Source organism: Neovison vison, chromosome 9 (assembly GCF_020171115.1).
Source record: "Neovison vison isolate M4711 chromosome 9, ASM_NN_V1, whole genome shotgun sequence".
NCBI lineage: Eukaryota > Metazoa > Chordata > Mammalia > Carnivora > Mustelidae > Neogale > Neogale vison.
Genome location: NC_058099.1, coordinates 92,107,384 through 92,122,395, shown reverse-complemented (window position 1 = coordinate 92,122,395; position 15,012 = coordinate 92,107,384). Strand labels below are relative to the sequence as shown.

The following is a 15,012-nucleotide window of genomic DNA, read 5'->3' as shown; positions in this document are numbered from 1 at the left end:
TGTCAAATAAATAAATAAAATCTTTAAAAAAAAATGACTTTACAGGGGTGCCTGAGTGGCTCAGTGGGTTAAACCTCTGCCTTCGGTTTGGGTCATAATCCCGGGGTCCTGGGATCGAGCCCCACGTTGGGCTCTCTGCTCAACAGGGAGCCTGCTTCCTCCTCTCTCTCTGCCTACTTGTGATCTCTGTCTGTCAAATAAATAAATAAAATCTTTTTAAAAAAATGACTTTACATAGGAATGTTAGATATTTATCCGGAGATTGGCCATATATCGGGGGAAGAGGGGAGGGATTCCTTCCTAAAACACAAAACAAAAACCACCCAAGAAAAATGCCATGTAGGCTATGATTGCAAATGACTCATGGAATGCAATTTAGTGGAATATGGAAAATACATTTCCTTTATAATAAAGACCTCAGTTCTTTCTTTTCTGAAGCCTTAAAACCAAAATTCAGCTATTAAAAAAGCGTGGAGATAGCTTCAGAAAACCTTTTGCCTTTTATGAAATAAGGACTTTGATCAGATGACTCACAAACTTGTCAGCCACCCATTACTGTGTATCACGGATGCCTCTAGACACAGTGGGGGACCCCTGGAGATGGAATATTCATTTCTGGCCCACCAGCGGCCTATCGTTTTTTTTTAGATAAAAGTGGATTAAGATGAAATCTTTTGCTCTCCCCAAACCACAGTTTTTACAAGCTAGTCAATTAACATTAAATGCTTTCCAGACTTGTCCCCCCCCCAACCCCCAGCAGGAGCAGGCAGTAGGCAGGAAACCCCACCTGAGAGCGTTTTCCATCAACTTCTCGTGCTGACCTCAGGCACTTCTGACTGCGCAGAGTTCTCCTAGGCTTCCCGTGGCTACCTCCAAAAACAAACTCTTGAGTGGAGCTGGAGCTCCCAGTATTAGGCTGATGGCTTTTTGCTTACAAAGCAGTTAAAGGTCAGTAAAACTTTTTTTCGCCTTTACTAGGAGTTCAGTACTATGCAAATGATGTCCTACTGGATATTGTGCTGAAAAAAGTTAATTAGCCATAATCTAGGGCTGCGGTCAAAGACAATACTGTCTGATACTGTAAGGACTCATTTTATATTAGCCAGAGGCTTCCATTTGAGGTTAAACAATAACTTTGTTGTTTAACCCTTAAACTGTCCCTGCTCCCCTTCCCCCAGGGAACTTACTTAAAACACATCCCGGAAAACAGCTCTGGGTAACAAAGCCCAGATACAGGGGTGGGTCAGGCCAGGTGGAGACATCCATCAGTGGGGGGTTGCATACTGTCTCCCTAGCTACCAAGGAGTATGCTGCCCCCCCGCCTTGGGAGCCTTTTGGGCGCCAATCCTAATCAAGGTGTAATAGGCTGGTTCAAATGTCTACTAGGGTAAATTGTAACTCAGTTGGTCACCTACCATCACTGTGGAGTTTCCTGTGTGTGTTACAATCTCATTGGCCACCTGTGCGTGGCCAGGCCCCACCGCATGGCCTTTGCCCTTAAAAGCTGGTCTGTGAAACAGAGAAGGGTCGCCCTCTCTTGTAAGAGGTGCGGCCCCGAATGTTCGGATAGATTCTTGATGCTTGCTGCGAAATAAAGCTTTGCTTGACCTTCGCTTTATATCAGTCTTGCTCCTTTAATCACGGACCCATTATTGGGGTGTAACAATACAAAAATTCAGAATTATTATTATAGTAATAGGAATTATTTTGGTACTATTTCAATAATTATTTAATGGTAATATTTAATAATTTAATAAATAAATTTAATAACTTAATAACTTTAATAATTTAATAAAATTTAATAATAAAATTTATAATTTATAAAATTTATAATATTTACTATTACTACTAATTCTGTTCTAGGCTCCGTGTGAAGCAATTTGCCGTTATTATCTCTGCATATGATCATGGACCATGGGAGGTAGGTAGCATTATATTCATTTTCCAGATGCAGAAACTGAGGTTTAGGGAGGGTATGCAGCTTGTCCAAGGCCACACAGGCAGTCAGTGATGAAGGTGGGAGACAGAGTTTTGAACAAGAACATAGAGAGCAGTGCACAGACGTTTGCAAGATACACCTGCGACATGCCTTCGTCCATCTGGTGAAGTTTTGAATACAGGTGAGGTTCAGTGCGGTGGAGTCCCGAGCCCACAGCCAAGAAAGAATTCTTGGGACGTCTTTGGTGCAACATGGTGGTTTACTAAAGCATGGGGACAGGACCCATGGGCAGGAAGAGTCACAGTCACTGGGCTGTGAGGAGTGGTCCATTATATACTTGCAAGTTGGGAGGGGGTCAGGGATGGCATCAGTCTCTAAGGAATTTTGGAAGCAAGGTTTCCAGGACGTTGAGGCGGTAGCTGTTGGGAAAAGGTCATTTATTACCACCTAATAAAACCTTAGTCGTGAGACCCTTCAGGTGTATATATCATCATATGCTTGGGGATGATTGCCAGCACGTTTCTTGGAGGGTTTAGAGATAAAGGAAGTTTCCAAAGGAATTTTTACATGTTGAAGTAGACTTACAGGATCCTGGTTGGGGTGGGGAGGCAGCCAGGGTAGGATTGCCTTTTGCCCTTAGCATGGTATTAAGGTGGAGGCAGTTCAGTCACTAGAGGAATGTCACTCTGTCTGTTTCAAGGACTTGTCAGTGGCTCTAGATAGTAAGGAAATTGAACAACTTTTCTTCTGCCTTTGTTTCCCACATTACATTCCTCGAACGTTCACTCAGTGGCCTTCTAGGGAGGGGGCTGGAGAAGCAGCAAGTTCTGTTGGAATTATGATCTGTATTTCCTTTGCTAGGGAACAGAGGTTTGGTGGAAAGCGGTGTGTTTTAAGAGAAATATATAATTGACTTTCCCCATCACCAGAAGCTCTTGGGGCAGATTTAAAATGAGTACATCCAAGATGTCCACCCTGGAGATTTTCTACTTGCTTTTCTGCCTCTTGTCCTGTACTTTTGGTATTTCTTCTGCTCTTAGCATCAGTGAGTCAACAGCCTATTTTTAGCATTCCCCGTGTGCACAGACGTGGACCCTGACTGAACAGGTGTGTGTAATCACCCCAGGCCAAATACGCGTGCCAGTCTTTCCTGCTAGCAGTGAGTCAGGGGTGGTGGTGGTGTACGGGGAGGTGTATGGAAGAATGGAACATATAAAAACAAATCTATAAATATATTTAATTCATTTTAAGTCTCAAAATCTCTCAAGGGAATTTTCTTTTTTTAATTGGACAGTTCAGCCTGTTCCCCTTGGCACCTTCTGATAAGTTCATACAGGAAAGCCTGAGATAAATTAATCTTTTAATGCCTCACAAGTAAAAAAGGAAATTATAGAATGATGTAGCTGGAAGGGACTCCAGAGATCTAAAGTGTTTCATGGAATATTCATGTCCTTGATCTGTTAATAGGTGTTTTGCCAAAGACCTTACTTGACTATGGTCAGATAAGATGTGGAAATGCTAGGTTAAAGGTGAACAGTTTTCTTTTCTGTGGAACTTCAGGGTCTTTAATATGCCAACGTGCTTTGTGAGTCTGCAAAACTCACTCCATACCTCTCCCCCTCCAATTCTTTCTGTAGACAATGCTGGTCTAGCTTCTATGAAGATGGTGGCTGACACCTTTTTGAGAGCCAGGAAGTCCCAAGGGGAAGGAAAGATAGATCAGTTGCTCCTGTTACATGCCAGGAATTCTCAGTGAGATGCCTTTCCCCTAGAGCCTCAGAGAAGGCTGAGAGACACCTCAGCAAACAGGCCTCCCCTTCATTGTGAACCACACCGCAGAGAAGTGCCAACCTAACACAAAGGGGTGACCCGCCCTTTAAAATCTGGAAAGTGTATTCATCCCCTACCTAGCCCCCTGGGGACAGATGAAGGGGAAGGGGGACTGTCTCCAGGCTATAGTCACAAAGCTATTCTGGGACTTTCCCTGGACAAAGTGGACGTGTGAGTTTGAGAAGAACCAGTTTAAAAGCTATCAGAGATTTTCGTCTGAAAATGTGCATTGCAAAACTCCAAGAGTGAAGTGGAGTGTGGAGGACTTCCAAGTTGCTTGACCAGGCAGCTCTGCTTTGTGAGGCGTTGGGAGGCACTCAGGTTCTGAGGAAAGTCCTTTGGGAAACACTGATCTAATCCGACCTTCTCATTTTACTGTGAGCCGCTAAGGGCAAGGCATTTCTTCTGGGAACCCTCTCCGGTTCCTTTCTCCACCACTGTAACACAGTTATTGGAACTAACTTGATCAACTTTGAGGGCAGCTTTGAAGAAATTTCTTTAGTTCCTAAATCCCTTTTATACATTTCAAGGGGAAATTTACTCTGTATTTCTTGAATTTCTGTTGTCAAAAACCACAGAGTAATTCAACCAATGTGCATAGAATGTCACCTATGCCCAAAGCCCCTTTCTGTATAGTGGTGGTCCTTGCAAAGATATCAATGAGTTCTTGGTATAGAGAGCATTCATAATAATGATAAATATGATATTGATGGTGATACTGTGAATATCTTTTAACGAATGCCTTTCTGTGCGTCAGGCCCTAAACCATGCACTTTAATCCTCCCAACGAGTGAGGTGAGGATGATAATGATTCTTATTTCACAGTGAGGACACTCAAGTAAGGAGAGGTTAAGGAAATACTCCAAGGTCACATACAGCTGGCAGAGAGAAGGCGTACATAGAAAGGCCTGTGAGTGTTTTATCAATGATGCAAAGTGCTGTATGAATTCAGCAAAAAGAAAAATAAGTTTTGAAAGGCTTGATCAGTGCAAGTGTCAATTATGTGGTGGACAATTATGGTTGCTTGCCCATCTCTCCTCCCTCTGGGGAACAACACCCCCTTACTTTGGAGGAACTCCAAAGACACTGTGGGGTCTGGCTTTGTGGTTGTGCACTTTGCCTTGAGCTGGACCAGAGTCTTTGGGAATATGGGGATTAGAACCAAGGGAAGAGGTTTCCCTCTCTTTGTTGGTATAACTGTAAAAGCTTCTCTGAGATATGGATGCCTTGTCCTTAGCCCTGTGGAAGGAGCGAGGCTTTGGTAGGAGAAACAGTGTTGGAGGTGGAGAGATAGAGAAGTAGATCTTCTGGTCATCTTTGAGGCCGAACCCTTCTCTTCTTTACAGGGGCAGAGGATTTGCTACCTTCTCTTTTGGGAATGATATTGCCCTTCCCTGCAAAAGAAAATGTTATTAGACAGTGATTTAAAAACCCCTATGCCATAGGGATGTACACAGATCCTTAGAAGAGAGGAGGTTCTCTCTGTTGGGTGCTACAGGGGCATGGGCTCTTGGGGACCCAAGGAAAACAAAAACAAAAACAAAAATATATTAAAAAAAACCAAACACACCCCACAATGACAACCCAACTTTGGTGTTTAAGAGGCTAGCTGAGAAGTCCCAACAAGATTCCATTGGTGGCTACATTGGATTCGACTCATACTTATGATATTAACAAAAACAGGAGCGGCCATACAAGAATTCCCACTGACTGCAAATGTCGTCTTAGCCACTCCCTTGGTCTCACAGGAAGCCTCCCTTTTCTCATCTGTAAAATGGAAATGATATGAATGCCATGCTTTCTTCTTTTGCTTTGAGCCTACAGAGAGAAAACAGATGCAAAGCCTTTGTATGCAAAACAACATGGAAGTGTGACCTCCTGTTCACACTCATTTTACTGTGATCAAATGCTTTTCCAAACCTGCAGCAAGTCAAGCTTAGTCCCAGCAAGTGGACAGTATTTGGGGGGAGAAGAAGCAGGAGATTTCAGGACAGTAGCCTTAGTGGGTGCAAAAATGCTTGGAGAGTGAAAGGTGATAGAAGCCAAAAAAACCACAAACCCAAACCCAAAACAAAATAATAGTTTCTTCCTGTTCGGGTTTTATCCTTTCGGTCCATTGTCTCTTCACTTCTGTTTTCTATGGAGTATTTCTTGGTTTGGGTTTTGGTGGGCTTTATGGAGACAAGGCAGACCATCGCTTGCCCCCTGCAGAATGAACCCAGGAGAGTTCCTGGTATCTTGTCCTTGTTTGAGTTTATTCATTCATTCGTGGTAGGGTATTAAGAAGGACTCTACCCTTCTCCTATGAAAAGTGATTAATCCGGGCCGGAAGATCAGCAGTGTGGACACAGTGTGGGACCAGCCCGTTTCTAAGCAGGAGCTGGGCTAGGGAGGGTGAGGAGTAGAAAGAAGAAAGAAATAGTGTCTGTGTTGCTGTTGTTGCAAAGGGCGGGGAGGGGGGCAGTTTCCTCCCTGCAGATCACGCTGCCTTGAGAGCGCCCAGGGAAAAGTGTGGTCGGCTGGGTGGGTCCTGCCGGGTTCAAGGGCCTGACAGTCTGTGATTCCCGGCAACAAATGGTAGTGGTGGGGTGTGTACCCACACACACACAGACACACATGCAACGCTCAGCCTCCAATTTCAGCGCTGGCAGAAGATAACAATTCTCAGTTCGCCTTTCCAGGGTTATTTTTGGCCCAGGGCTGTTCGCTGGTGGCAAAAGGTTCAGCCCCCTCCCAACTCCCTCCCTCGTCCTTGTTCAAAAGAGAAACGGGCTTGTAAAAGGCTCACTTGCAGGGAGACCGGGAGACAGGGCTGCGGTGGGAGGGGAGAGGGAGTGGGGGTCTGGGAGAGGTCCCCAAGTCCGGCTCGAGCTCGCCGCCGACCCCAGGCTGTTTTCTAGCAGAGGGTGTGTGTGCTCGGGAGCGAAGCGGTCACCGGGAAGGCTAGGGCCAGGCGGGCGACTGGGGTCTCCGGGGTCGGGCTGGCCAGCCCTGGGAGTAGGCTCTGGGACATCCCCCCTTAAGTGAGTCCAGCAGAGTCCGGACACTGCCGGCGCCTCGGGGGACCCGGCTCCAGAGAGGGCTGGGCGGGAGCAAACTTTCTTGGAAGGTAGAGGCCAAACTCTGCCGGGGCGGCGCGGAGAGGGAGGACGGGCGGATCCGCGGGAGGGCGCAGGGCTGCGGAGGGGGCCGGGGCCGGGGCGCGAGGCGGAGCCCGGGCGCATAGCCAAGCTGGTGGGGAGCAGGGGGGCCGGCGGGCTGCAGATTCCCTCCGGCTCCCGGGAGCCGCGACAGGACCGGCCAGGAGGCGCCATGGAGGGGAGCCCCATCCCGGTGCTGACGGTGCCCACCGTGCCCTACGAGGACCAGCGGCCGGCCGGCGGCGGGGGGCTGCGGCGGCCCACCGGCCTCTTCGAGGGCCAGCGCAACTACCTGCCCAACTTTATCCAGAGCGTGCTGTCGTCGATCGACCTGCGCGACCGCCAGGGCTGTACCATGGTGGTGGGCAGCGACGGCAGGTACTTCAGCAGGACGGCTACCGAGATCGTGGTGCAGATGGCCGCGGCCAACGGGGTGAGTGACCTGCCCCCGCAGACCCTAGCCTCTCACCGCGCCGCCGCCACCGCCCGCCGCCGCCGCCGCCGCCCTCGGTCCCGGCCCTGCCCCCTCCTGTCTGCCGCCCCCAAGCCCCGCAGGCCCAACCCCTACCGCCACTGCCACCCCCACCCCGGTGCAGCGGCTCCCCCAGGTCCTCTCCTTGAGGTCCCCGAAAGGCCTTCAGGGTTCCGCTTGGAGGGAACCTGCCACATCGCCCTGAGCTCTCCCCGGCTCTCTGCCCATGGCCCGCACCTGCCCGGGTTCCTTTTGGGCCTCCTCTTCCCAGCCCTTTTAAAACTACCGGTTCCCACCGGTTTACTACCCTGCCTTCCCCACCCCCACTTCTTTCCTAAGCTACCAACATAGTGGTCCCCCCACCACCGCCCCTTTCCTTCTTTTTTCTCCTCTGCCCTATTTGCAGTCCTCTTCTTCCCCTCTAAGTTTTGGCTCTCCCAGATCTAACAGTAGTGTCTCAAACACACGCGTGTGTACGCACACACACACACACACACTCCAGTGTTGATTCCTGGCATGTTTAGCAAGAGTGGACCCTAAAGACTTTTAGTGTAAGTGGTTCGTTAACCCAGTGGAATTACTTCTCTGTTCATCTGGTTTGTGCGGGGCTGGGGTGGAGATCAGTTCCGTGCCACACAGCCTCTCTGCCCTCAGTTCTGTGTGTGTCATGGGGGGTCGGGGGGCTGTGTCTCTCAACGATCTGAAATGAGACTTGCTCTGCCTTTCTCAAAGCAATTCCTAACCACACTGCGAGAGACTCTGGCAGTTGGTAGCGTTTTGTGCCTCTTCTCCCTCTCCGATTTCGGCCTCATTTCCTCTCTCTTCTCCCACCACCTCTGCGGACCTTGGAGGTTTCTCCTTCTCCTTCCTTTCTGTCCTACAGCTAGAAACACCTTCTGGCATCATCCAGTACCCCCCTGTCCTCCTTCCCAAATCCCGCAGCCTCTGCACACTTCTGCAAGAAGGACACCTCACTTCAGCGGTCTTTGTGGGAAATATTGTCTAAAAGAGTCATTTGGGCCAGAACCCCACGCATAGCACATTTAAGTGGAATCCCTACCGATGTATAAATGAGTTTGAACATTTAAAAAAAGTGAAACTAAACAACTCTCTGGGGTGTGGATTCCCTTTCTCCTTCCCGACCCCATCCTTTTAATTTTCTTTCCTCTCTTTCTTTTTTTTAGTCTTTGGTGTTGTCCATGCTCCACCTTTGTGTACTCTAATCCCCTCTTGCAGTGTTTTAGGGGTGGGGAAAGTAGATTTTTTTTTTCCCTAAATAAAATAACCCAAAAGCATTGGGAGAAAGCACTGAGCGTGATACGGGTGGGAGAGCTGGGATTTCCAACCTCAGAAGACGATGTGGCTGGCGATACAGCACTACTATTTCTCTCTGGCCCCTTACTTGGGATAGATCAAGGTTGGCTTGAATCAGGGAGTTGGAGAGAGGTTGACAAATAGTCTTACTCTTGTCTGACAAGCTGTTCCCATGGAGTGATGGAGGATAAGGAGCTTTGGGAGAGGTAGGGCAGCTCTTGTACTCCTTGCTGGGCCTTTTTTAGGGAGGGAGAAAAACATCCACTTATTTATTGTGGGTGAGGATATTTTTGAAGCTACAGTTGTCGATTTGCACGGGCAAGGTATTGCCATGCTTTCTTGTTTCTTGGCACACGTTCCCATCAAGTCTCTTCAACTTCTTACTTCAACGCTTCTCTGATAACCACATCTTATTAACTTTAAGGTGGAGTTTATTTTAGGCAATAGGTAGCATATGTTAATAAATGGTTAAATCAGAGCCACGCTTAATCTTATGGTTGTTACAAGGGACAGAATGACAAGTCACAACCCACACAGAAGCACCATCTCCTAAATAATCTGAAAGTGTTATTTCCAAAATGGGTGGGTAGGAGTGAAGGGAACGGCCAACATTTATCAAAGGTTCAGGCGGCCAATTTAAACCAGTCTTCTCATTTTGTTCACCTTCTTGAGGGCTTTTGCTCAGGCAAATGAACAATCGGAAGGCTGGCTTCAGGAGAAAGGGGGTTCACCATGAGCAAAATTGGTCTTGAATGATGGCAAATTGATAGGAATGAAGACCCTCGGTTCCAAAAACTTTGCCTCCCTTGATTTCCCATTGGGTATTCATAAACGGGTTAGAAAAATAGTACAAAAATAGTATTTATTGTCTTTGAACTGACTTGAACCCAAGTGAGAGGGCTGCCTCTTCATCTAAAAGATTTGGGGTTTGATAAAGTTAATTTTACTATGCAGTTTAATATAACCAACTGTAGTTGCTCTTTGATTATATAATTGCTAGAGGAGGACAGAAGTTTTGAATTTCCAAAGTGATGAACTGCCACTTATATCTTAATATATCTTAGAGTTTGAAATATATAGCCAGTACAATTCAGAATAAAAAATTTTTTTATTGTAAAATTCTGAATATTTCAAACTTTCAGAAAAGCAGAGAATAGATAAATGGCTTCCATATGCCCACACTCTAGACTGTTATTATTTTTCCTATATGTGTTCCATCTCTTTTGAGTGCTAAAGTATTTTAAGGTATATTTTAAAAATGACGTTTTATCCCTAAATTCAGTATGGATCTCTAAAAACTAAGAACAATGTTCTTGATAGTTACAATATCATTATCATCCCAAACAAAATTAAAAAAGGATTTCTTCATTTATTACCCATCTTACATTCAGATTCCTCAATTATGAGGAATGTCTTTTATAGCTGTTTTTTCAAACTAGTTTTCTTCTAATCAAGGAACACACATTGCATTTAGTTATGTCTCAAGTCTTTTCTAACCTAGAAAATATCTCCCTCCTTATTTTTTTCTGTTAATGAAATTGACTTATTGAAGAGACAGGGTTGGTTGGTTGTCCTGTAGAATGCCTCCCTCGGCCCCGCTTTCTGGAATTTTCTGATTTTTTTTTTTTATGGTGTCATTTAATTTTTCATGATATTCCCTGTGTGTGTGTGTGTGTGTGTGTGTGTGTACTAGAATTGAGTTCTAAAGGCTTAATTAGATTCAGGCTCAACACTTTTCTTCTTTTTTTGGCAAGACTATTTCGTAGGTGGTGGTGTATATTCATGTTGTATTGTGTTAGGAAACAATCTCTGGTTGACCAGATGTTCATGGTACTGAGATGACTATAGGGCTGTTGTGGTAATTGCCTCTGTCTTCCAGTACTTTCTCCCTTGGAACTGGTCAGTAGCTTGTGGGGTGAGGTTTGTACCATGTGAATATCCAGTTCCTGTCATCCTTTACTCAGTTGTTTCAGCTTCCATGAGCGATTCAGGCTTGAGTGGATTATTTCATTAGGGGTTTCAAAATGATTTTTAATTCTCTAATTCTATCTACGTGCTTCAGCTAGCATTTTTCTAAAAACTGGGCATTTCCCTCACTATTGGGCTATCCTGTAATAGAGTTCCTTCTGGAAAAGCAGAATTTATGTTTATTTCCCTCTCTTTTTAAATTACCAATTTTCAGTCAGGATTTGGCAAAATAGCCACTTGCACTCTTGACACACGAATTTGTTTGGCTTTTCTTTTGCTCTTTTGCGTTTCACTGTGAGCTCTTGAATTTTTATATAATCATTTTGAATGGATTTGTAAATTAGTGAGAAGATACTTTTACCTGTTTTTGTAATTTTTATGTGGCTGTGCAAACTTATCTAAAAAGTCTCCACGGGGCGCCTGGGTGGCTCAGTGGGTTAAAGCCTCTGCCTTTGGCTCAGGTCATGATCCCAGCATCCTGTGATGGAGCCCCGCATCACATCTGGCTCTCTGCCCAGCTGGGAGCCTGCTTCCTTTCCTCTCTCTGCCTGCTTCTCTGCCTACTTGTGGTCTCTGTCTGTCAAATAAATAAATAAAATCTTTTAAAAAAATAAATAAAAAGTCCCCAGAAGTATTATAATTCTTTTTTTAAGATCTAGACTGTCATACCATAGATCCAGACTGTCATACCATATAAGAGCAAAGAAAAATATCTACTAAGTATGAGAGTAAACAGCATCATTTAAATGAATTACAGAACTTAGTTTGTTATCAATATAAACTTAGTTTGTAACTAAGTGATTTTTTAAAAAAGATTTTATTTATTTGACAGACAGAGATCGTAAGTAAGCACAGAGGCAGGCGGTTGTCGGGGGTGGGGGAAGTAGGCTTGGATGCAGGGCTCCATCCTAGGACCCTGAGATCATGACCTGAGACGAAGGCAGAGGCTTTAACCCACTGAGCCACCCAGGTACCCCTGTAACTAAGTGGTTTTTAAAAATTATTTCTTTTTCTATCTGCTTCAGATACTTCTCAGGGGTTTAGATCCTCTAGGATCAATTTATTTTAATCTCATAAAGATTTCAAGAACTAAATGTAAGTAATGGCTACATTATGAATAAATGCCTTTGCCTTTTTCTGGGTGAATCCATCTGTGACTAAGGGCATCTCTTTCTCCTCTTTGTTCTAATCCTTTTTTATTTTTTTTTTAGTCCTAAAGTACCTTTAATATTGGACAGATGGCAGCACTGTGCCTGAAGATGTTTCTGACTTTTTCTAAAGCTTTCTGTCTCTGGAGATCACACCATATATATATGTGTTTGTATGTATACACACACACATACATGTATGTGTAAATACATACATGTATGTGTATGTATGTGTGTATGTATATGTACATATACATACATATATATGTTTATCTCATCACAGTCGAACAGAACTTTTAATATATATATATCATCACGGTCCAATAGAACTTTTAGAATGTTTTGAGATGATTGAAAGTTTTTGTAATCTACCTGAGCCACTAGCCACATGTGATTATCAAATAGTCAAAATGTACCAAATGTGACTGAAAAACTGAATCTTTTTATTTAATTTTAATTAATTACAATTTAAGTTTAAGTAGCTACAAGTGATTAGTAGCTACCATACTAGGTAGCACAGCTCTGTAATTTAGCATTTAAAATGTAAAAAAATTATTTTTATGGATCCAGACTGCTACAACAAAAAGCAACTATAAATTAAATAAAGGTAGGTCACCAAACACCACAAATGCATTTTAGCAAACCCAAACCAGATTTCTTCATGCGATGATAACCACACTGTCTTCTGACCTTAGCCTGGGAGACAATGAGGTATGGTAGAAAAAGCTCCGTATCAGCAGCTGGAAGGCTCTCTTTCTTTTCCTAGCTCGGCCATACAAGTTGCAGGGCAAATGTTTTAGCCTCTTGAAATACCCAGAAACCACTTGTTTCCTCATCTATACACTGGGTGGGACAGCAGGGCTGAGTTATCCTGGGACTCAAACGAAAGCAGTATATAACATCCATAGCTTTAAGAGATGTAAGGGAATATTATTATGGTCAACTGAATATTTCTCCTAAAATAGTGATTTGATTGCACATATTGAGTAAAACAACTTACAGTTCTGTTGCAAGTTTTAGCCAAGAGAAAATCCGTTTGTTGATTAGCCACACAGTGTGCTGGCCATGTGATGATCAGCAATGGTAATAATAGTATTAGCATACAGCTCAGCTTACAAGAACTTCTCAATGCCTTGTGAAATGTTTTAGAGGTGGAGGGTGAAGTGCAATGGTATGAAGAAGGCTGTGTCGGTGAGGGACTGGGGCATGCCTTCCCGAGGGATGCTTGTGCCAGCCGTGTTTGAGTCCAATGGGCCATGCAGAGGTGGTTGTTTCAAAAAATGGGAAAGCCTTGTCTTGACATTTATCAGAGCTATCTGGGGAACAAATTCTGATGTCCCAAAGAAAAGGAGCAAAGGAAGGGAGGCAGAGTGGAATATGGCGGTGTGGGGGATGTAGGGAGGGAAGAAGAAGGAAGCAAGAGAGGGAAGCCTGTGTTTCAACAGATAAGGCTTCTTTCCTGGGATGACTCTGGAAGTCTGGGATTGGCTGGCTTCAGGTCCTGTCTCTAGAAAGGAGAAAGAACTGGGTGGTGACTGTCCTATATTTTCAACCGAAGTTCACTACAGAATAGGTGAATGGAATGAGTTACTATGGCCCTGACATTAGGAAGGGCAGGTTTGTAATACATAAGAAAGCCCTAAAGAGCTTGCCATAACTTTCTTTAGCTTCCCTTCCCAAATCCCCATCCCTGAATTGTGGAAATGGGAAATCCATTATATGAGCAATAGCCCTTGGTTACCTTGGTGCCCTTGGTTCCCTCTTTCTCCCTGTTCAGTCAGTCCATTCTTGAATCTGTTAGCCTCAAGTCATCATTCACTTTTTTTTTTTTAATGGGGAAGGAAAAGGAATGGGAGAGGTTTTAAGAACAGCTGGGCCCTCCCAGTTGCTGGGGTGGGTTATTTTAAGCTTTGTTTAATGTGTCCAGAGACCCAGATGACATTTTTAACTAAGCTGTGTTATTAAATCTTGTGATAAAGCATAATGATGTTTATTGAAAAGACAGACACACATCACCAACATTATGTGTGAAACTTGCCCAAAGAATTTTCTATAAAACATCTGTTCTCTTCGAGTCCTTCATGAACTCTGAAGGTTTGATAGTTTCTGTACAGATTTGAGGGATAGAAGTTGGAACCTAATTTTGAGGAAACTAAGCATAGATATTGGCTTTGCTAAACTTAACCTTCATGTTTTGGGCCCTGGTCATCCTTCTGTTAGCCAAGAGTAATGTAAACAAATACTGGGATAGGATTTGAACAGGGTTTTTTGAGAATAATAGGTGGGGTGGGGTGGGAAAACAGTGTCTGAAATTTCCAGGGATTTTTAAATTGAAGGTAGAAACTCAACATCCTTTGTTCGCCTACAGCTTTGACAGTTAATTGCAAACGCTCAAGATTTGGCCAATATGCCTTTAATGTTTATACTTGTAAAGCCAAAAGAAAAGCTTTATGTCCTTTCCTCGGACTTGACTCTCATTAGTTATGGATATAAGACTTGTTAAAATCCACATTTTCTGGAGCTTTAAATGTTTTTCATCTCCTACATTTTTAGTGATGGTCAAATTTTCGAGTTGATGCTTATATTTGTGTGAAGAGAAAATCTTCAGGAAATTTGAAGAAATTCTTCTTGGCATTGAGTCACAGAAATTTTTCTTTTCCACGTCTCTAGTTATAGCTGTTTTGTAATGTAATATTTAATGATTGCCTTTCTTTTTTCTCCTCTTATTAATAAGAGTTCTCTTTGGTAGCTTGGGGTATCTAGTTTTAAATTTAAGGCTTTCTAATGGAAAGGGAAAAGAAGTTGAAATCAGAAGACCAGAGTTTATAACAAATGGTTAATATCTACACTCTATAAAAAGCTTTTCTAAATCAGTAAAAAAATCAAAAGAAATATTGTCAGCTACAAGAACAAACATATGAAAAGGAGATCATTCTCATTAATAAGAAAAAAAATAAACAAACACAATCTATCAATTTGAAAAAAATCGAAAGTACTCGGAGTTGGTGTGAACATTTGAAAATTGTCATGCTAATGGAAGTTAACTTGATAGAACATTTTGGCCAGGCAGTTCAGTTTAGCAGTATGCACCAAAATCACTGGAATACTTGTCCAGTAATCCACCAATCCATGAATCTAAGAATCTGTCCTGTAAATTTCCTAATACAAAAGTAGAAATGTCTATGTACAGGAATACTCATC

General features: G+C 43.7%; 1 protein-coding gene across 1 annotated transcript in view; it reads left to right on the top strand.

The window, feature by feature from the left end:
- Positions 1–7,081: 7,081 nt before the first annotated feature.
- The window catches only part of PGM5 (phosphoglucomutase 5), a 201,433-nt gene continuing 193,502 nt past the window's right edge, over positions 7,082–15,012 (top strand). The window contains exon 1 of the mRNA XM_044265946.1: positions 7,082–7,342. Within this exon, the coding sequence (XP_044121881.1) occupies positions 7,082–7,342 (261 nt within the window). The remainder of the gene's footprint in view (positions 7,343–15,012) is intronic.